Source organism: Pinus tabuliformis, chromosome 9 (assembly GCF_031772625.1).
Source record: "Pinus tabuliformis cultivar Carrire ecotype Pingquan chromosome 9, CPIR1, whole genome shotgun sequence".
NCBI classification, from domain to species: Eukaryota; Viridiplantae; Streptophyta; class Pinopsida; order Pinales; family Pinaceae; genus Pinus; species Pinus tabuliformis.
In genome coordinates this window covers 1,154,656,568-1,154,679,926 of record NC_142307.1, presented here as the reverse complement: position 1 = coordinate 1,154,679,926, position 23,359 = coordinate 1,154,656,568, and the positions used below count along the sequence as shown (strand labels likewise).

Sequence of the window (23,359 nt, the reverse complement as noted above, 5' to 3'; positions counted from 1 at the left end):
GAAAAAACAAAAGATGACTCTAGTCTCCTTCGATTTTTAATGAGCCTGAAGTGACAAGTGCTCAGATGGACATTTTTCGTTAACGAGTCTGAAAAGGAACGAAAGGGACTGCTCTGGAGATCTAGGTAGAGGGAGTACCAAACCAATCGCAAAACTGCAGAATACTTTTTACGGTATGGCAGTCAATCTTCCCGAATGTTGTGTTCGGTGCATTGCGATCAGTAGGGCGGCCGACACGACTTCCTATGGATAAAAGGTTTTAAGCCTATAGGGGTCTCCCAATATATACTCGACGGTACGTGGGAGCACAAGTCCGTACTGGCACTTATCGTCTCAAAGTGGAGGAATCACCCAACCATCAGTGAGGACAACAGTTACCAGGCTTTACGACGTCGGAATACGTCTCTAGCCTAGACCTCTAAATGTTGTGCGTTAAGTTCCAAAGCATTGTTAGATTCATTCAATTTATTTTAAGTTGATCTTTCTTATGAAGTTTTCCTTTTGGGTTCACCACAAGATGTAGATGTAATTCCTAAAATGCAATCTAAAGATGATAAGCAAACTTTTATCTCTTTTCAGCAATGAAAATCCTAGCTACAAGGGAAAAGAAAGACACAATCTTTTCTCAAAGAGCAAAGAGCACACTGTAAATGCACTTTTCCTAAATCAAGCCAAACAGATTATCAATATGCAAATTCACATGTGCATGTATTTTTTTTTCACTTTCTTAATATTGATGCCTAAAAAGAAAGTTGATGTACAAATCTGAATTTGCTTTCAAGTGACAAACACAAACAATCTTGTTTTCGAAATCAAAAGGTAGAGATGATTACGACACTTTATGATTTTGAAATAAATACTTGTTTCGACACTAGAAAGTCACAAACTCAAACCAAAGGCAAAAGTAAAAGCATAATCGACTGTCAACAGCAAATAAACTTTCTCCTAAGATCAAAATCGACACTTACGACAGATATAAATCAAAGGACGACAGTATGACTATTCTACTTTTTCAATGGAAAACTGTAAATGATGTAACAAACACACAAAAACATCTACAGTCTTTTTGTACAAAGGAGGTGGAATTAAGGCAAAGAAAATGGGTTTTTAAATAGACACATACACTGATCACAGGCTGCAAAAATCAGAGACAAAACTGAAAAATGAAGCAAAGAACCTCAGCTGCACAAGGCTAGGCTGATCAGCGCACCTGTTACACAGAGAAACTAGGTTGCAGCGCAGGTAGCCCTCTCGGGAACTGCGTTGAAATGCAAAATCTCTTCACAGAGCCTACACTGGGGCAGAAACGAGAATTCTATCTGGGTTTTGGGTCACGGTTTGCAGTTTAATCTATGGTTTTTGGCCGAATAAAAGCAATCAGTAATGCACAATCAGAGGGTAGATTTAAAGGAGGTCTAAGAGCTATCACAAAGGGCAATCAGATCATTTTTGAATCAGATGTTCAAATCATAAACAGATCCAGTGAATGGATTGAAGTAGCAGATGTCTACTTTGCATTTGTTAATGGAAAATGCAGTTCGATTGCTACTTCTATGTTTATGAAATAAACAACAAGAGAAACACAAACAAACTAACTAGACATGATCCCCAGTGGAATCGCCATTTTGTTAACAGGAAAATTGTCTATTCAAAACGACCCTATCCCACTACAGTGTGACAGTGACCTTAGAAACAAACAGGGAAAACTACTTTCATATTCTTCCTTATGAACTATAAACGAAGAGGAATAGGATGAACCAACCTGTGTCTTGCGCTAGTCCTTTGATCCAATCTCTCTTCTCTTTGACAACTTCCAGCTACCTACTCCCTTACTTGCCCAGCTTCACCAAGTTCCTGTAAGATCACAGAAGAAGAAAACTACACAAAGACATGGATTTATATTCATAAATAGCTTAGGATCAGATTTAAGCTAAACATACAAATGTAACAAACATCAATGATACACGAGCATGTAGGAGAAACTCAAATAGTTTTATTGGTATAACAAGAAGATCCAAGAGGAGTTACAACCGATGATTCCTGATCCATCATCAACCTCCCAGCAAAGGAGTCCCCTCTTCACCTCCAACAAAGCATAAATCACTCAATACTCTGATATCTATCTCAAAACCAACAACAATTCTCTGCAATGTACAAAATTCCAGCCCCCGGATCTCTGGGATGAGGGATCCATATATAGATGTATGCAAAGAGGATGAGTTAGCTTATGATCTGACTAGTATCTTCTCTCTGTCAGTTCTTTCTTCCACTTGGAGACTGAGAGCCTCTTACTCATCCTTGGTCGAACTCAGTGAGGCAAGTGTCATTGGGGAAGATTCTGGAAGCTTCCATTGTTTGTCCACCTCGCAGAATGATACTGACATTTGTCATTTCCGGCTCAACGCACCCTGGTAGTGCATTTAGGTGTGTTGCAATGCACCTAGCTAGTGTACTTGGGTGATATGCAACGCAGCTAGCTAGTGGAGCAGCTGAAATGATCGTGATTTGACTGATTCTGAGCAGTTTTTGGTGGACAACTTCTAGGAGAAGCTGTAATTTGTTGACCTTGTTCCTTTAGGGGCCGGAACAATACTTTTAGGGACTTAGGATCCCTTGGTTTATGGACATTTCATGCTTAGAGCTGTAAGGCACAAAAATGTCTATAACAATCCTACACCAAAAGGAACTCATTTCAACTTTACCCAGACTGATGACCCAGCAAATATCGATGAGAATCACCAACCAACCAAAAAAATAAAATCAAAAGAGTTGCATCGTACCATCCAACTTAGCGAACCAAAGTCTAGAATTCAAGGCTCGGGCTACCCCTTCTTACATGAGCAGAGAAAGGTTTCTCCAATTCAAATGAGTTATATCTTTCCTGAAAATTCCCTATCCTAGCAGAAACTTGAAATTCTAGGCCTAACTTGAAATCGAATATATTTTTCACAGATGAAGCAAGACAGGAGATAAAAGTCCATAATGTCATTACAAATCAAACTTGAATGTTCTGTTTGGACATTATGAAACCACATACACTGCTCATCCTACGCTAAATGAGAACTCGTATCACTTTATCAAGACAGATGACAAAAGACTCATAATCAATGAGAACCCTAATAAACAAAGAGCATCAATCCTTCTGAGTTTATTACCAGAAGAGAAAGAATACCAGAATGCAATGGAGAGATGTACAACTACAGGCCTAAGCATTCAACGTCACCTACTTATACTGACCAAACAGCATATCCATGACTCCCCTGTTGAACTGACCCATCTCTTCATGTGCTGCCGAGTTGCTTTGTCGTTGGCGACGAACCCCTTCTCCTTCAGCTTTACCAGGAGCTTCTGCATCTCATCAACCTTCTGTGCCTTCAAGTAGGAATCAACCAAAGCGACATAAGTGGCAGCATTGGGCTTCCACCCATAGCCCAACATCTCAAGCATATATTTTCCTGCCTCCTGAAGCATTCCACCCTCGCACAGCCCCTGAATGAGAACAGAGTAGCTATACGAATTGGGCAAGCACCCCGAGGCCTGCATTCTCATCAAGACCTTGAGGGCGTCCTTGAGCTTGATTTATAGTGCCCATGCTGACCACCATTGCCATTAGACTCTATCAATTCAGTTGATTCATGTGTGCATGATTCGTTTCTCGTTTAATCCAAGTACTTCTCAGCTAGTTTATTGTCCCTCAGAGAAGAATTTTCGTAAATATAAGGCTTACATTCTTCATGAGTCGAATGGATGCCAGTTTGTTCACTTATTCGAACTATCACCGGGGATCTTCCTTAATATCATGATTTAGCAAGAAAAGAAACACTATCCCCTGCAACAAACGATTACCATTCCTAAAATTTTAACTCAAGAGTAATATTTCCTAACCATCAACCAACAAAATAAATTGTCGTAAATTGCTAGATCAACTTGTCCAGTGAAGAAAGGAAATGATTCACTTGAATGAATCGACTTGTTCAAAAAATAAAATTCCACTGCAATGGAATCGACATGAGCAGAGGAGAAGTAAATGGTTGAAGAAAATTATCCTGGACATAGGAGAAAACAACTCACTTGAATGGGGATTCGTCTTCTTGAAGAAAGAAATTTGTTTAGCACAAGTGAATTGATCTGAACTCCCTTCAAATTTGTCTATTTGTAAATCAAAATTTTGTAGCTAACAAGCGATGTTGAGCGATGAACCAGAGCGATGCCATATTTTGGACATTTTTAAGTTCAAAAAGCAGACCAAGATTTGAATTCAAGTGGATTTTTTAGGACAAGGAAAGACTAGTGAATGCTTCCAGATTTTCCAGGAGTTGCAGAATGGAGAAGAGTTGCAAGCTACTAACCATCAACAACTCGAATGCTCTATTAGAGTGTGTCTTAAAAAATGAACTGGAATTTTCATCTGAGAGATTAGGCACAAAGTCTAACACGGAATTCATTTGATGTCTTGCACAAACAGATCTATGTAGCTACTTGGGAAATGGCATCAAGATCCTTAGCTCATTTACCCAGTGTATTGTTTTGTACATGATGAACCTAACTTAGATCGATTGATCCAAAAGGACAACAATTTCACCAGCAGAACGAAAGAGATCATCACTAGGTAGTTGTTGAAGTTCCCACTCAGGAGTAGCTATAAACAAATCATGTAGTCTACATTTTATGAATTCACGAAGAGCTGAGCAACCCTTCTATTGTTGTTGGTTTTCCAGCATTTTTTTTTGTGTCGTGTGTTATTGTGGTCTTTCTTGTACTGTATTTTTGGTTTGACACGCAGTAGCATTGAGATATTAAAGCATAGTCATAGCTAATTACACAGTAGAAAAAAAAAATACAGACAGTAAAGGACAATTTTTGTTTATCACAAACTCCATATTTGTGAATCATATTGGCCACGGGCTGGCTATGGATCATCAAGCATATGTATAATAATATTAATCTTTATAATAATTTTTTTTAGATAGTGTATTTATTTAATGAAATAAATATTGTACTGTTCAAAATGGTTGGTAAAAAGTACTAGCCAAGTCAGGATTTAAGCTTCAACTGCCACAACAGTCTCAACATTTCCTTGGGTTAGTTTGAGAGATGTGAGTTAGAAGGATGCATAGATGTTATCATACCATGTGTATGCAACTGGTGAAAAATAATTATTTTATTTTATGCAATGGAAAAACAATGCAAATCAAGATACAAAATATAAAGCAACCCTTCTGCCTCCCCCAGACCTGCTCTTCCAAATGCACTAACTTATTTGTATCTTACTTCACCCATGAAAAGGAAGTCATATTTAGCATATGGTTCTATTGATCCCATTCTTATCATAGAAAAGGTATAATGTTCTTGCTTTACATATGGTCTTACAAAAGTATGCATCCTTTTATCCTCATTATTGAAATTATAAATCAATGAGAACTTGAATATTGTTTGTCTATGCTCCTGTAGTGGAATGTCTACTTGAGTTACTTAACCATCGAACTGAAAGGGTTAACACTCAAGGAAACATGACAAGATACCCACATGGAATAAATCATACTCGAATCATCAACGACCCTTGATTAATACTCTACTTCATCTAATCCTTTCAGACAATCAAACTCAGTCCTCATGGAACAAAAAAGGCCCATGCTCAATCTGTCCATCAACCTCCTAAAATCTAATCAAAGCATCAAACTGAAAACATGCAATAAGGTTGCCTCCAACACTTGAAGTTTTCACTCAAATAGAGTGTTTAAATCTCATTTCACTATCTCAAGTTGATCATAAGTTATGTTAATTGAAAGTTGAAACACCCTTTCTCTCTGACTGAAATACCCCCTATGTCTACTAAAATACGATGATATTATTGACATGAATGCTCCTGCATTAGACTCTCAAGGTTGAAAATAATCATGATCTCTTGATCATGTGCTTTTTATTTGTCTCCTCCTAGATCCCATACTTTGTTCAGTTGTTTGTCCTTGGTTGTTGTTGTTCTCTAAGTCTCCACACTTTATGCTGCATTCCCCCACTAGCTATGCTCCCACAGTCTGTTGCTATCTTTTTCTTGTTGTTGCTTTGCTTCCTTTTCTCATCAAATCTATCATCAGTTAATTTTCTATGTCCAACTCACTTCTTTGCTGGACTCTTTCCTCTTCCTCTCTTGCATATCCTTTGAAATATTTATCAGGTTCTTTCTTCCCTACTGGTGCTTTCATCCATTTCTCCAGTAGCTCCAATTCTATCTCCCATTCACTGATCCTTTGATGATAGTTTAGTCCTTCTTCTTTATTGACTGCCTCAACAGCTTCCCTGGTTATCTCCACTGTGCCTATCATCATGATGAAATGATGATCCTTTACTATGTTTTCAGCTAACATAGTCTCTTCTTTAAATTTTCCTTTAAACTCCTGCTGGTTACCTTCACTTTGTAATTGATGGTTCCTTACATCCACCCTTACATACTTACCCTTTGTTTGCTTATGAACTTCCATTTCATCTCCAAGTAAATTTTGTTCAATTTCTTTGATCATAGCATCACACTCATTCATTCTATGCATTGTTCCTGCAAACAAACTATTGTTTTGTGAACTAAAACACTCTTCTGTCTCCATGTCTTTTAAATATCCTCTACTACTGTTAAGTACTGTTGTAATCACCTCTTTTCTATTTCCACGTTCTCCTAGAAAATTCTCTAGCAATTCAATTTCCTCTTTACATTTAGCAATTGCCTTATCACCATGATCTTCATTTCTAGCTTTATCCTTTACACAGTCACTATTTCCCAACAATTCAATCAGACTGCCTTCCATAGAAAATTATGTCTCATTCATCTTCATAAAAATAAGTTCCTGTTCAATAATTATAATCCCTGTATTCACACAACAATTGTCAGTTTGAAAAGTGTACAGCTCAACAGCCTCAACTAACATTTCCCATATCAGCTTTTCTGACTGACCTTCATCTCCTTCTTCCACAAGGAATTTTCCTTGTTTTATAACACTCCCAAATATTAATTCATCAATAATTTCTTTCTGCTGCAACAATTCAATATTTTCCTCATTCAAGAGGCATTATTCATCATACTCTACTCTAGAATACTTATCCTCTGAAAGGTGCTCTTCATCCTTTGTCCATACATCAGTATGTTGATCCAAGTTTGCCTTTGAAATTTGGTAATTTTTATCAAGTTTTATGACAGCTTCATAAGGTTGCCAATCCTCTGCAAAAACTGCACTCACAAAACAATCATTATAATTAAAAACATAAGACCTCAGTGTCTCTTCTTCCTTTGGAAAAACTTAAGTATGGTACTCTGAACTATCTCAATAATTCACTGACCTCCATTCTTCATCTTCACCCAAAATTTCACCCTGTTCTGGTTTACAAATGGAAACTTCCATTTCCAACTCAGCTTCTCTGAGTTTTTCCATCAGCCACTTTACTTACTTCTGTTGTATCATTCTCTGTAGCTTATGCCACTTTTCTGGCTTTTTCTTCAAGACCCAACCTAGTCTATGGCTTTCCTCAAGTATCATCATTAACACATTGAGTTGTTCCTTAATCTCACAATTTCCTTGTCAATTTCCTCTTAACTCATCCTCTTTCCATTTGCCTTGGCATCCTGCTTCTTCAATTTTCTTCTGCTATGGTCTTCCTCAAAACCTCTGCTATGACTATCAGTAATTATTTTCTCCTCCATCTCTATGAGTTCCTCACTCACTCACTATGAGCTGCATTAAAGACTCTACAACAGCATGTCCTCCCTGCTGCCACTTACCTCACCAAGCTTTTCCTTGTACTTAGTCTTTTGGCAAGGCCTTGGTTCTCTATCTCTGGAACCTCTTTTGAGCACTTCCCTCTGCTCCTTCTAGGCTTCAACTCATCTGCATATTCTAAGAACATAATTGTCCTCTTGTATTTCAATCACAATGAAATTCTTGGTTCTGACCACCTCTTCTTTCACTTAGAAAGTCTTATCAGCTTCTTTCATTACTTAGCAATTATACCCACATCCTTTGTGGAATTTCCCTTATGATATTCTTGCGATTTGCAACAATACCTCCGAATAACAAGTCTCCTTCTTGCTACATATGCCTCACTAAGCTTCTCTTCTCTGAGCTCAGTCTTTTAGCATCTATCTAGTTCATTCCTCTGGAACCAATTGAGCATTCCTTGCTTTAGGTTGCTACAAACTTCTCACCTTATATTCTTGTTACCTATGTATCAATATAAAGACCACATTCTCTCCAATCTTAAAACCAAATTAAAATAAAAACATACCATCTCACCTTCAAGACTTCTGCACGATCTTGTTCTACCATTCGCCTACACTTTGAATGGATTGTCCTCTATTCCCTTGCATCTGCAATTCTTCCAATATTATGTTGTACTTTATGTGTGCTTACTGTTTTTCAGATTAGAATCTAATCTCCTCTTACCTACTTTCATCACCATTCACCTGTATACACACCTCCAAAACATAACTCTGTTCTAAATTCTTGTCAAAGAAATTTTCACATAGAATTTCTTTGTGCTTTAATATCGAATGTTTCAGTCACATTTCTGCTCTGATACCAAATGACGCAGGAAAAACCTACGATACCCACAGTGTGCATGTAAAGTGCATAATCTTGTCTGTCCCGAGAATTTTAATGACCTGCCTAGTCAAATCTTCATTACTTAAGGTTCAAGGCCCCTTAATTGGTCTCATGCGGAACAAGTTAATAAATAACTCCAATCTATCCCTTTCGTAATCCTTTGTTGTGGAACCCTATAACTCGACCCTTCATCCTTTATGATAAATTTTGTTAATTCTATAACCACGCATGTTAATCAAACCCCACTCTACATGCCAACCCATCCTTTATCGCAATCACAAAATTTCAAAGGACTCAATAGAATGTGCATTCGGAACTCCTGTCTTGCGATATGTGATTTCCCTTTCCACCGTTGATTTCGTCCACTAGATCAACGACTGTCGCAATATTGCATCAGAACATCATGTGACTTCATCGCCTCTCACATGCAATATGTGATAACATAACCGGGCTTCAAATAGAATGAAACCACACCTATAACCTTCTCGGGTCCACTCCTTCACAATTTGTCAATTTGTCAATGGTTGTGATTATCACAGTCTTGTTAGGCATTGAAGTTTTTTCTAGATCACTCCACAGATGAATTCAACTCTAAACTCTGCAAGAGATTGGCTCTTAATTGAACCGTAATAGCCATGGAAATTTATTTATAAAAAGTATGCTAAAATCTTTAGACCCATGTGCATTTGGCACAATTACAATCGGTTCAAAGTGACACGTTATCTTCAATGTTCTCATAAACAAAATTTGATAGTATCCATCTGTAAATATCAATTTAAATTGATGTATAGTTTGTGCTTCAGAAGATATTTATCAAATCATAAATTATATACAGATGTAAACTTGCTACACTAATTTGAAAATCTGGGAACTGTGATGTGAGCATAAGTCTTCCATGTCAATAGGAAAGATCCATTGACCAGAAAAAACTTCAACCTAAAGTTAAAAACAGTTGATTTATTTTTCTCAATATTTATGCCATATGATTGGAGGGATGCTAAGCATTCTCAATATTTATGCCATATGATTGGAGGGATGCTAAGCATTCAAATTTTTGTTGTCAACATGTGTTTCTTATTAAACAAATTACTGTTGGTGAAATTATTGTGCATCCTTATTTTTGTATAATGTACCATTTTTCTCTATTTTAGGTTCTGTAGTTGATATCCACTATAATGAACTTTGAAAACATTGTGAGCATGTACCATTTTTCTCTATTTTAGGTTCTGTATTTGATATCCACTATAATGAACTTATTGTGCAAACATTGTGAGCATGTGTCAAACTAAGCATATACCAAGAAGTCACCAGTAAAATATCTGGATCTTGTGAAAAGGTACAGGCCATCAATAAACAGCATGTACCTTGCACAGCTGACCAAGATTCAAAACATTGGCATACATTGTCAACTCCATGAACAAAGTGACTTAACTTGTATGTGCAAGTCTTTCCATATACCTGAAGTTTGGCTCGTAAGTACAGGGACAGGGACTTCAAATGAGAGGTCGAATCGTTGTGATTGAGAATAATTACGATTATGGTTAATGAGGCATAAAAACACATTCTAAATGGTAGTTTATAAAGGCCACATGATTCGTGAAAAGGCACCACAATATTTACAGCTTTAATGGGCACCATTGGCTGAGCTACCCAAGATAGCTCCAAATCAAAAAGGCATAACTGTTTTTCGTGGAATAAACAAGGCAATAATTCATCAAGAGCCTTAATGCAATTATAAGCTGTTGGGTTTTTCCATTATGAAACCACAAAAATTGGCCATCCTACACCAAAAGGAACTCATTTCAACTTTACCCAGACTGATGACCCAGCAAACATCGATGAGAATCACCAACCAACCAAAAAAAAAAATCAAAAGAGTTGCATCGTACCATCCAACTTAGCGAACCAAAGTCTAGAATCCAAGGCTCAGGCTACCCCTTCTTACATGAGCAGAGAAAGGTTTCTCCAATTCAAATGAGTTATATCTTTCCTGAAAATTCCCTATCCTAGCAGAAACTTGAAATGCTAGGCCTAACTTGAAATCGAATATATTTTTCACAGATGAAGCAAGACACGAGATAAAAGTCCATAATGTCATTACAAATCAAACTTGAATGTTCTATTTGGACATTATGAAACCACAGACACTGCTCATCCTACACTAAATGAGAACTCGTATCATTTTATCAAGACAGATGACAAAAGACTCATAATCAGTGAGAACCCTAACAAACAAAGAGCATCAATCCTTCTGAGTTTATTACCAGAAGAGAAAGAATACCAGAATGCAACGGAGAGATGTACAACTACAGGCCTAAGCTTTCAACGTCACCTACTTATACTGCCCAAATAGCATATCCATGACTCCCCTGTTGAATCGACCCATGCTCTTCATGTGCTGCCGAGCTGCTTTGTCGTCGGCGACGAACCCCTTCTCCTTCAGCTTTACCAGGAGTTGCCGCATCTCATCAGCCTTCTGTGCCTTCAAGTAGGAATCAACCAAAGCGACATAAGTGGCAGCATTGGGCTTCCACCCATAGCCCAGCATCTCAAGCGTATATTTTCCTGCCTCCTCAAGCATTCCACCCTGGCATAACCCCTGAATGAGAACAGAGTAGCTATACGAATTGGGCAAGCACCCCGAGGCCTGCATTCTCATGAAGACCTTGAGGGCGTCCTTGGGCTTGCATTAGAGTGCCCTTGCTGACCGCCATTGCCATTAGACTTTGTCAATTCAGTTGATTCCTGTGTGCATGATTCGTTTCTCGTTTAATCCAAGTACTTCTCAGCTAGTTTATTGTCCCTTAGAGAAGAATTTTCGTAAATATAAGGCTTACATTCTTCATGAGTCGAATGGATGCCAGTTTGTTCACTTATTCGAACTATCACCAGGGATCTTCCTTAATATCATGATTTAACAAGAAAAGAAACACTATCCCCTGCAACAAACAATTACCATTCCTAAAATTTTAACTCAAGAATAATATTTCCTAACCATCAACCAACAAAATAAATTGTCGTAAATTGCTAGATCAACTTGTCCAGTGAAGAAAGGAAATGATTCACTTGAATGAATCGACTTGTTCTAAAAATAAAATTCCACTGCAATGGAATCGACATGAGCAGAGGAGAAGTAAATGGTTGAAGAAAATTATCCTGGACAGAGGAGAAAACAACTCACTTGAATGGGGATTCGTCTTATTGAAGAAAGAAAACAGTTTAGCACAAGTGAATTGATCTGAACTCCCTTCAAATTTGTCTATTTGTAAATCAAAATTTTGTAGCTAACAAGCGATGTTGAGCGATGAACCAGAGTGATGCATGCCATATTTTGGACATTTTTAACTTCAAGAAGCAGACCAAGATTTGAATTCAAGTGGATTTTTTAGGACAAGGAAAGACTAGTGAATGCTTCCAGATTTTCCAAGAGTTGCAGAATGGAGAAGAGTTGTAAGCTACTAACCATCAACAACTGGAATGCTATATTAGAGTGTGTCTTAAAAAATGAACTGGAATTTTTATCTGAGAGATTAGGCACAAAGTCTAACACGGAATTCATTTGATGTCTCGCACAAACAGATCTATGTAGCTACTTGGGAAATGGCATCAAGATCCTTAGCTCATTTACCCAGTGTATTGTTTTGTACATGATGAACCTAACTTAGATCGATTGATCCAAAAGGACAACAATTTCACCAACAGAACGAAAGAGATCATCACCAGGTAGTTGTTGAAGTTCCCACTCAGGAGTAGCTATAAACAAATCATGTAGTCTACATTTTATGAATTCACGAAGAGTGGAGAAACCCTTCTATTGTTGTTGGTTTTCCAACATTTTTTTTTGTGCCGTGTGTTATTGTTGTCTTTCTTGTACCGTATTTTTGGTTTGACACGCAGTAACATTGAGAAATTAAAGTGTAGTCATAGCTAATTACACAGTAGAAACAGAAAATACAGACAGTAAAGGACAATTTTTGTTTATCACAAACTCCATATTTGTGAATCATATTGGCCGCGGGCTGGCTATGGATCATCAAGCATATTCATCAAGCATATGTATAATAATATTAATCTTTATAATATTTTTTTTTAGATAGTGTATTTATTTAATGAAATAAATATTGTACTGTTCAAAACGGTCGGTAAAAAGTACTAGCCAAGTCAGGATTTAAGCTTCAACTGCCACAACAGTCTCAACATTTCCTTGGGTTAGTTTGAGAGATGTGAGTTAGAAGGATGCATAGATGTTATCATACCATGTGTATGCAACTGGTGAAAAATAATTATTTTATTTTATGCAATGGAAAAACAATGCAGATCAAGATACAAAATATAAACAAACCCTTCTGCCTCCCCCAGACCTGCTCTTCCAAATGCACTAACTTATTTGTATCTTACTTCACCCATGAAAAGGAAGTCATATTTAAAATATGGTTCTATTGATCCCATTCTTATCATAGAAAGGGTATAATGTTCTTGCTTTACATATGGTCTTACAAAAGTATGCATCCTTTTATCGTCATTATTGAAATTATAAATCAATGAGAACTTGAATATTGTTTGTTTATGCTCCTGTATTGGAATTTCTACTTGAGTTACTTAACCATCGAACTGAAAGGGTTAACACTCAAGGAAACAGGACAAGATACCCACATGGAATAAATCATACTGGAATCATCAACAACCCTTGATTAATACTCTACTTCATCTAATCCTTTCAGACAATCAAACTCAGTCCTCATGGAACAAAAAAGGCCCATGCTCAATCTGTCCATCAACCTCCTAAAATCTAATCAAAGCATCAAACTGAAAACATGCAATAAGGTTGCCTCCAACACTTGAAGTTTTCACTCAAATCGAGTGTTTAAATCTCATTTCACTATCTCAAGTTGATCTTAAGTTATGTTAATTGAAAGTTGAAACACCCTTTCTCTCTGACTGAAAGGTAGAATGTCATCTCCTATGCTTTGGCCAATAACACAAATGGGCATCAAGGCATTATGCAATGATCAATTGTTACATTATTTTTCTTTGTACACTTTACTACCTAGTATCAAAAATGAAAACAATATGTTAAAACACAAATCTTTAATACCATCGTTTCTACAAATCCCAGGATTTCCCATTAAACTTGACTTGTAAAAAAATAGACTGAAAGCAGAGGGAATAATGCCAGTTAGCTGATTATCTGAAATATTTAACCTATTAAGCTTCAATTTCCGAGTTGAGGAGGGAAACCGTATCTAGCTCCTATGCATATTAAGGGAACAAATGAAAATTCATAATGCAGACCTACTTACTGAAGATATATGCCTAGGTGAATTCATTTATGACGTTTTAGCCTCCATCTCAGTTCTAAAAATAATTCTATTACATCATGATTAGAACTTATAACAAAACAAATTCATGGTTCTCAAAATATACTTAATTTGAAATATGTAATATGCAATATGAAATACTAAGCTACCAAGTTTCAGGCCCATACATCAATGTCTTTCAAAGGGTAACATTAGAAGTTGTGGATATTAACTTTTCATGAACTCAAAAAACCCTGTGTAAGGATTCTCATGTCATGGTGAGAATGTGTGTGCTTTATAAGCACATAATTACCTTTCAACCCTGAACTTGGCCAGCTTAAAATAATATGGAAAAAAATCAAATAACTAAATGATCATGAAAATATACTTCTAAGAGTATAACGAGCCATTTAAATTTAATACTCAATGGAAACCACACATTCCAAATGCAATTACCACTATAAATCATAAGAGAATTTTATATCTTGGAACTTCTTAGTATTCTTTTTTGGTTATTGGAAGTGCTTCTAGAAACATAATAGGACCTGGGACTTCTACTTAAATTTTTGAAACTCATGCCATTCAAGTTCGAGTGTGGGATGCAAATTTTATTTGGCCTACAAGACCAAGGTAATGAACTAAGTAAATAAATAAAAAATAAATAAACAAAGATATATCTAGATCCTAAATTTTGTATGCTGCCAAAGATTGCACCTGATGTTTTATCCTTCACAATGTTAATATGGAGTTATTAAAACCGATTTATAATTCTTAGTAAGGGATGAGACAATGTGAGAAAATTTTATATTCAATTAAAACTGTGTCTATATTGGAATGAAAGTTATGTGTATGTATTTGTCTATGTACCTGGAGTTATATAACCATAGGATATAGAAATTACAGACATGCAATTGATTCCCTTCTCACAACTCTGAGGGACCTTGGTAAGTCCAAAATCAACCACATGAACACCAAAATCAACATCTAGTAGAATATTGTGAGACTTAACATCACGATGGATGATAGGACGTACATAGTCATGATGCAAATAAGCCAAACCCTAATCTTCTCCAACTACAATTTTGTAACGTATAGGCCAATTAAGGTCACCAAATTTGGGGCCATGAAGGAGATCCACCAAAGTGCCTTTATGCCTAATCTTTCCCAAAGTTTCAACTTTTTCCTTCAATCCATTATCATTGCAGGAGGTGGAGCCTTCAGCGTTTCCATTATTCCACAACCTCTTGATGGCCATATTTTCTCCATTCGCGAGTGTGGCCTTGTACACTTTTCCTCATCCACCGCATCCAATCAAATTTTCCTCGTCTATGCAATCCATAATTCCATAGGCCTTGTACACTTTTCCTCATCCACCACATCCAATCACATTTTCCTCGTCTATGCAATCCATAATTCCATATTCTTTTAAACCTATTCGGTGAAATTGAGGCTGAGACATGAAATGTATGCTACATAATTCAACCCTAAAAAATTGTAATCCCTCTGATGCTTTCAGTTTTTCATTACCTTTGACAGAAAATTCCATATCCTTTACCATTGGATTGAAACTTATTAAATTTGACAGAAAAATCAATATCCTTTAACATTGGATTGTAAGGTACGTGGTTTATTTGGACCTGTGAAATGATTGTTTCTACCATAAATTACATAAATATTAGCCGCTAGTTCTATCTCAGAAAAAAAAATAGCCACTAGCCCTATCTCAGAAGGAAAGCTGTCAGAAAAAAGGTTACTGGATATCAAGAGCGATGCCATATTTTTCACATTCATAATTTCAAAAGAGATTAACCCTTCGTTGAAGAGTTGTATTTGTTGACAACCAGACTTTCCATCATATGTACTTGGCGATGGCCATCCTTACTGTTCTCAGGACTGATTTATTCACAAATGTCTCGGGTAGTATTTGAAATATTTGGGTCTGTAAGCTCATTCCATGATAGTATGTCAGTAGGAAGGATATTAGAGAACTGATTTTGGAAAAGACACAACTTACACAATTTTTTCAGCGAACCGAAAGTGGTCGGAAGAGGAATTATGAAATGATTGTTGCTACCATCAATTACAAAAAGATTAGCCACCAGACCTATATTAGAAAAAAATATTAGCCACCAGCCCTATATCATAAGGCAAGGTGATGGAAAAACGGCTACCGGATATCAAGTCTTTCCATATACCTGAAGTTTGGCTTGTAAGTACAGGGACAGGGACTTCAAATGAAAGGTCGAATTGCTGTGATTGAGAATAATTACGATTATGGTTAATGAGGCATAAAAACACATTCTAAATGGTAGTTTAGAAAGGCCACATGATTCGTGAAAAGGCACCACAATATTTACAGGTTTACAGGTTTAATGGACACCATTGGCCGAGCTACCCAAGATAGCTCCAAATCAACAAAGCATGGCTGTTTTTCGTGGAATAAAGAAGGAAATAATTCATCCAGAGCCTTAATGCAATTATAAGCTGTTGGGTTTTTCCATGATGAAACCACAAAAATTGGCCATCCTACACCAAAAGGAACTCATTTCAACTTTACCCAGACTGATGACCCAGCAAATATCGATGAAAATCACCAACCAACAAAAAAAATAAAAAAAATCAAAAGAGTGGCATCGTACCATCCAACTTAGCGAACCAAATTCTAGAATTCAAGGCTCAGGCTACCCCTTCTTACATGAGCAGAGAAAGGTTTTGCCAATTCAAATGAGTCATATCTTTCCTGAAAATTCCCTATCCTAGCATAAACTTGAAATGCTAGGTCTAACTTAAAATCGAATATATTTTTCACAGATGAAGCAAGACACGAGATAAAAGTCCATAATATCATTACAAATCAGACTTGAATGTTCTATTTGGACATTATGAAACCATAGACACTGCTCATCCTACGCTAAATGAGAACTCGTATCATTTTATCAAGACAGATGACAAAAGACTCATAATCAGTGAGAACCCTAACAAACAAAGAGCATCAATCCTTCTGAGTTTATTACCAGAAGAGAAAGAATACCAGAATGCAACGGAGAGATGTACAACTACAGGCCTAAGCTTTCAACGTCACCTACTTATACTGCCCAAACAGCATATCCATGACTCCCCTGTTGAACCGACCCATGCTCTTCATGTGCTGCCGAGCTGCTTTGTCATCGGCGACGAACCCCTTCTCCTTCAGCATTACCAAGAGCTACCGCATCTCATCAGCCTTTTGTGCCTTCAATTAGGAATCAACCAAAGCAACATAAGTGGCAGCATTGGGCTTCCACCCATAGCCCAGCGTCTCAAGCGTATATTTTCCAGCCTCCTGAAGCATTCCACCCTGGCACAGCCCCTGAATGAGAACATAGTAACTATACGAATTGGGCAAGCACCCCGAGGCCTGCATTCTCATGAGGACCTTGAGGGCCTCCTTGGGCTTACATTAGAGTGCCCTTGCTAACCGCCATTGCCATGAGCGAGATCTTAAGGTGAACGGCGAGGACGAAAATTCATGAACCGTTTCAGTTTTATGAACCATTTCAATTTGGATCAATGATCAAACTTTGTTCAATCGTCTAACACCACAAATCCACGGTGAACAATAAGACACAACGACGGCTGGGGCAATTCATTTCAGGAGGAAACGCCTTACCGCATAAATATACAACTCATAAAACGAGTATTTACCTTCTATGTGGAAATTGGGCCCACATACGAGTGAGAGGTTACCATCCGAAATGAAATCTAGTCTAATTGAGGTTCATGATCGGATTTCCTCCCTTCGTTGACAACATTCCAACGATAGTCACATTTTAGCAATTAACAATACCTCCTTATAAACCATTTTCGTAGATTTGCAATCATTTATAAATAAGCGTTCTTAACTAGCTCTCCCATAATTCTCTATATCTTGTTGGTTCCTTTAATTAAATAGGAAATGAATGAATTCAAAATATAGTGTTAATATCATTAGATATTTCTAGTTTCATATGGGTTATATTTTAGATAACTAATACTGGGTTAGTCAACATAATATTTGGTTATTCAAAGATTCATTCATTTGAATAAAGTGCCTTAATGTCCAAAGGAGGCATTTAGATATTCTCAACTAAGTATCATCCTTAGGGATCTCAGATTCCTCATTTGCTAATGAATATGATTTTTTTATAAATACGCATCATAACATTTTAAATAACAACACAAACATGATGACTACTCATATTACAACCATATTTTTATAGAATTAATCAAGTACCCTTGAATTTTATGGCTAAGGATTTCCCATCGAGAAATTTGCATGGTGACTACACATTTTATGAGATATTTCCATAGGAATCATGCAATATTTTTGAATTTTATGATTAAATAATTCCCTATTAATATATTTATGAAGGTGTAAATTACTAGTTTTTAATATTTATTAATTTTCAAATCTATATGCCTTTTTAAATTAGTAGTATTTATTTATATTTCTGCTATTTCTTTTATTTTAATTGTTGTATAATGATATGGTTTGGAAGTCGTTTTTAGTAATTTTTAACAGGTAAAGTAATCTGAAATTCAACTTCTGGTTTGGAGAGAAAATGATTTCTTGGAGGCGGAGCAAGCGGGATGGGGGAGCCGATCTCTGTTGAACAGGTGTCGTTTGAGCCATTTTTTCCCCACCAACCCCTGCAACATCCACTCATAATCCGCCATGGGAGGTTCCGTTGTTTGCTGCCTCCATGCATGGAGCCGGTACGTGTCTTAGTTCTACTTTCTTCATCCAGGCAAGGAGCTCACCATCTGTCCCAAAGGTTCTTCGAATATATCCCCCCACTCACCGGGCCTTTACGGCTTTTTCCTCTCCCTCTGGCCTCCCAGGCCGGGGGTTCTCGCCCTCAAGGCCCTCACTCCTTAGGTTTTTATGGTCTCCTTTTACATGCAAGGACGCCTGATTAATCTTTTGACTCGACTCTCTTGGTTCTTTGCGTGCTCTGCTTCCAGGTCAGTTAACTCCCCATTGCTCTCAATTGTTTGCAATACTGGTTTGTTAGTAAATAGCCTAATAGCTTCTCGTCGTTAGTTTATTCGAACGTTTCTTTTCTCAGGAAGTGAATGGTTTATCTTATGTTAGTCTGATAATCATTAACATGCTGAAATCCTTTTTCATTAGAACTATAGCTTTTTTCTATATCTATAGCCCCTGTTCGGACATCTGCTTCCATATAGGGCGTTGTTGGTGCATTATCCGTGTTTACTGTTGTTGCTTGAACTGAAACAATCAGACAGTAGCATAGGCCTTTTCTCTGCAGGTTTTTGTGCTCCTCCAGGAACTTCCAGGCATCGAATCCCATCCTTGCAGCTATTGTTTTTCCGGCATATCCCCTAGTCTCGGAATCAAGATTTCAAACTTCTTTTCCGGTGGGTCTAGGGGCTCTTAATTACCCTTCTGGATCATCTCAGGTGGCAACATGCTTCTCCTCTCGCATCGGTCATCCTCTATCCTCCCATTTGACAGTTTGGCGGTTGGTTCTTGTCCATCTACAGTCTCTGTATTAAATGTCATCCGTCTTTCACCTTCTTTATTCTGATCATAGTCATCCATTCATCTTCCCTCTTAATGTTTCCATCCTGCCTCTCTGACAAATCCTTCTACGAGATTTATATCCTTGTACCTATCCAGGTAATACTCTCTGTCGGATCTTTTATAGAAGATCTTGCTTGTCCTGTCGGGGGTACTTGGCTTCCCTCCCCCGATCTTCTCTCTTCTGATTAGAATGTCAGCAGACAGTGACTCTCCTGCCACGTGAGCACTTTTTCGAGAGGCCATAGAAGCGGAAGAAGCACGTGTCAATGCCACCTAGGATCATAGCTGGCATGCCACGGTGAATGACATGCTCTTTCCTGCTGTGACTCATGATTCTATGGGGGGCCCGCTCTCCCCTAAAAAGAACCTGCCTGTCCACGGGCGGAAGTCTCGCAAGCTCAGAGATCCGGTCAAAACCATCCCCCCCCTAAAGCGGTTTCAGTCGCTTGCTCTTCGTTGTCACAAAGGATTGACAATCTTCAAAAACTCGCACTTGTTGGGAAATGGTATTTTCCAGAGATGGACGTGGAAAAGATGCGGGAATGGATTTCAGCTGCATGGACTCCACTCATAGGCTATACTCCTATTATTTCTCGTCTTATGAAATACTGGATCTCTTTCCACTTCCAGAAAGAATCTGATCTACAATTGATCTTAAACAGGCCATGGGTGTCCGGTCGTAGTTTTCTATCCTTGTCAAAATGGTATATGGGTTTCGATCCCCTCAAGAATACCCCATCTCACAACATGATCTGGGTCAAGCTTCCAAACCTGCCTCTGGAATTATGGACGACTGAAACACTAGTAATGATTGGGGATGCAGTGGGTAAATTCATATATGTCGACCCATGGGTCAGGGGGGAGAAGGACAAAAGAATCGCATGGATTCTCATTGAGATGGTTTATAAGGGAGGTTATCCTGATCAGCTTGAAATTTCATGGGAAGGCTTCAAAATCTGTCAGAGACTTGATTTCTGGGGCATCCCCTTTCGATGCTCCTGCTGTCATCGAACGGGTCACCTTGTCAAGAACTACAGGCACTGACCAATATTAAGGGCGAACAGGTTTCCATCCGATAAGAAAGAGGTTTCGGGGCCAAACTCTCTTTCTGAAGATGTGTGTAACTCAGAAAATCGATTCTCTTTTCAGTCAACGGATCTGCGATGTTCACAGCTCAATCCGCAACTCCAATCAGAGTCTCCAAATCTTGTGGATTTTCAATGTCCGCCCATCCCTGAGCCGCTCCCCGAGTTCCCTGTGCCCTCTCCTCAGGTAAAGAACAAAGCGGACTTTGTGGTGGGTTCTCATCCAATCACGATCTCTTCCTCATCGCCCTCTCCAAATAGGCATGTCCCTGCACCGCAAAAGGGTAAGGAACCGTTGTTATCCCCTACCCCTTTTAACTCCCCATCGCAGTCTCCTGTCAACAATCTTGATAGTGACATTGACTTTCTCCTTCAGCAGAATCCATCCATTCTTGAACCCCTCACTATTCATAAGCCGTCTTTCCCATCTATTAGTCCCAACTCAGCAAAAAATATCACCGTCCGGAAAAAACAAAAAGGAGGAAGTCGCCATTTCCGTGGCAGGACTATTGCTTCTGACCTGGGGGTTACTAATTTGTCTCTAGTGGAAGTCCCAATCATGGAGTCCACTGTTTCGCAGCCTCTTAGAGAATCTCAGGCTGGTCAACCTTCCAAATGACATTTTTAGTATCCTTTAACATTCGGGGTTTGGGTGCCGCCGCAAAATTCCTGGCGCTCAAAGAGACTCTTGGTTCTGTTCATCCTCTCATCATTTTTATACAGGAAACTATGCACTCTTGTTCAGACTCGTTGGCTTTCTTCAGAAGAATGTTCCCCTCATGGTATATGGTTGCTACTGGAGCGGAAGGCATGTCAGGTGGTCTGGTGGCTTTGTGGAACCCGGTCTTCGTCAGAGCAAGGCCTTATAAATGTTGTGCTGGGATCCTCCTCTCGGCCTCTATCAGAGGAAGGCCACAGATCATCAATCTACTAAATATATATGCACCCTATAGGGACAGAGCTCCATTCTGGGACATGCTCTTTGGCTCTGAGATTCTTGATATAAAATCTTTATTAATTGCTGGTGATCTAAACTTGACCCTCAACTCTGTTGAATGTTGGGGTTGTTGCAGAAAGCAGGATCGCATGGCTGATAAAATGCGTTGGGAGCTTCTAAACAGAAATCTCATCGACATCATTCCTGAGAAAATGGTCCCTACTTGGGATAATGGCAGGACAGGCCCTGCTTATATTGCCAAACGATTAGATCGTTTCATTATAAGCACCAGCCTCATTGAAAGATGGGGCATGCCCACGGCAAGAATGGGGTTGGAGCCCGCCTTAGATCATAGGCCTATCATATTGGAATGGTTGAACATCAATGATAAGCTCGGCTACCCGTTCAAATTTAACGGCTCCCTCCTTGGCGATAAATCTTTCAACGAGCTCATGGTTAGCTCTTGGCGGGACATTCATCATTCGGACGAGGCTTTTCTATACACTTTCCGAGAGAAAATCCAAATGCTGCGGTCTGCAGCCAAAGATTGGTAGATAAAGCAGTGGATGGCCGACAAACGTGAGTTAAACGACATCAAAAAAGAATTAGTTTTTCTAACGGATTCGGCCCTTTTCAATGGTCTTTCTTTCGTGCATAAAATCCGCATCTCGTCCCTGGAAAAAAAGAAACAAGAGTTGCTTCTAAAGGAGGAAGCATTTTGGAGACAAAAGAGCAGAGCAACATGGCTCAGGGAGGGTGATCGAAACTCTAAGTTTTTTCATATCTTTGCAAATGGTCGCCGGGAAAGGAACTCCATTTGGAAGATTGAGGATGGCGCGAGGGGTTTTTTCCACTCTCAACAGGACATTTCTGTTGAAGCCTCTAGATTTTTTCAGAATCTATATAAAAGGTCGGACAGCGATGTGCTTCACTCTCTTTGGGCTGTGGAGCAGTTGCCTGAAATGTTTGATGATGCCGCCAATGAACATTTCATTAAGCCTATTTCGGAAGACGAGCTCCTTGACACCATTAAAAAGCTCAAAAGGGACAAATCTCCGGGGCCTGATGGTATGCCTATCGAGTTCTTCAGTCACTTCTATGATCTGTTCAAAGAGGGTCTTTTGGGCATGGTGGATGCTTCCCGCATGTCGGGGCACATTCACAGTTCACTCTCTGCCACTTTTATCGCTCTTATTCCAAAGAAGAGCAAATCGGATTCCTTCTATGACTATCGGCTGATTGCCCTATGCAATTCTCTATATAAAATCTCATCTAAGATCATTGCGGAAAGGCTGAAGGCTGTATTAAATTCTTTCATTTCAAAGGAACAACATGCCTTTTTAAAAGACAAGCTCATTATGGACACTGTTGCAATGACGCAAGAATGCCTTTTTTCAATCTCAACAAAAAACACTGATGTTGCTGTCCTAAAGATCGACCTCAAAAAAGCCTACGATTGCGTAGACTAGGGCTTTCTCAGAATCCTTCTCGCCAAAATCGGATTAAGAGCACAGGCTATTAAATGGATTATGGCGTGTGTTGAAAACGTTAATTACTCTGTTCTTATTAACAGCATCCCTTTTCCCTTCTTCCCTGCAGAAAGAGGCCTTCGCCAGGGGTGCCCCCTTTCTCCTCTTCTTTTTATCCTCGTGATGGACGCCCTCAGCTCTCAGATCAATCTGGCCGTTCAGGAAGGCAGGTGCAGGCCGATTAAGTTATGCAGAGACATTTCTCTTTCACATAACCTTTTTGTAGATGATATTCTCCTCTTCGCCATGTTATGCAAATCTTCTTGGCTCTGCCTTCATGAGATTTTTCAGAAATTTCATTCTGCTACTGGCTTCTCTATCAACAAAGAAAAGTCCACGTTATATCACAATGAAACAAAT

The 23,359-nt window shown here is 38.5% G+C and overlaps 1 protein-coding gene and 1 long non-coding RNA gene across 2 annotated transcripts; one reads left to right on the top strand and one right to left on the bottom strand.

Moving 5' to 3' along the window:
- Positions 1 to 10,545: 10,545 nt before the first annotated feature.
- On the bottom strand, positions 10,546 to 17,513 carry LOC149152720 (uncharacterized). Its single transcript, XR_016262789.1, has 2 exons — positions 16,772 to 17,513; positions 10,546 to 10,810 (listed from the first exon to the last, which is right to left on the bottom strand). It is a non-coding gene; the product is annotated as an uncharacterized LOC149152720 (long non-coding RNA).
- A 2,454-nt stretch (positions 17,514 to 19,967) lies between these two features.
- LOC149152719 (uncharacterized) lies at positions 19,968 to 20,492 on the top strand. The gene has a single exon (XM_089443579.1). It carries the CDS (start codon positions 19,968 to 19,970, stop codon positions 20,490 to 20,492), a length of 525 nt encoding a protein of 174 aa, XP_089299705.1.
- Positions 20,493 to 23,359: the final 2,867 nt, after the last annotated feature.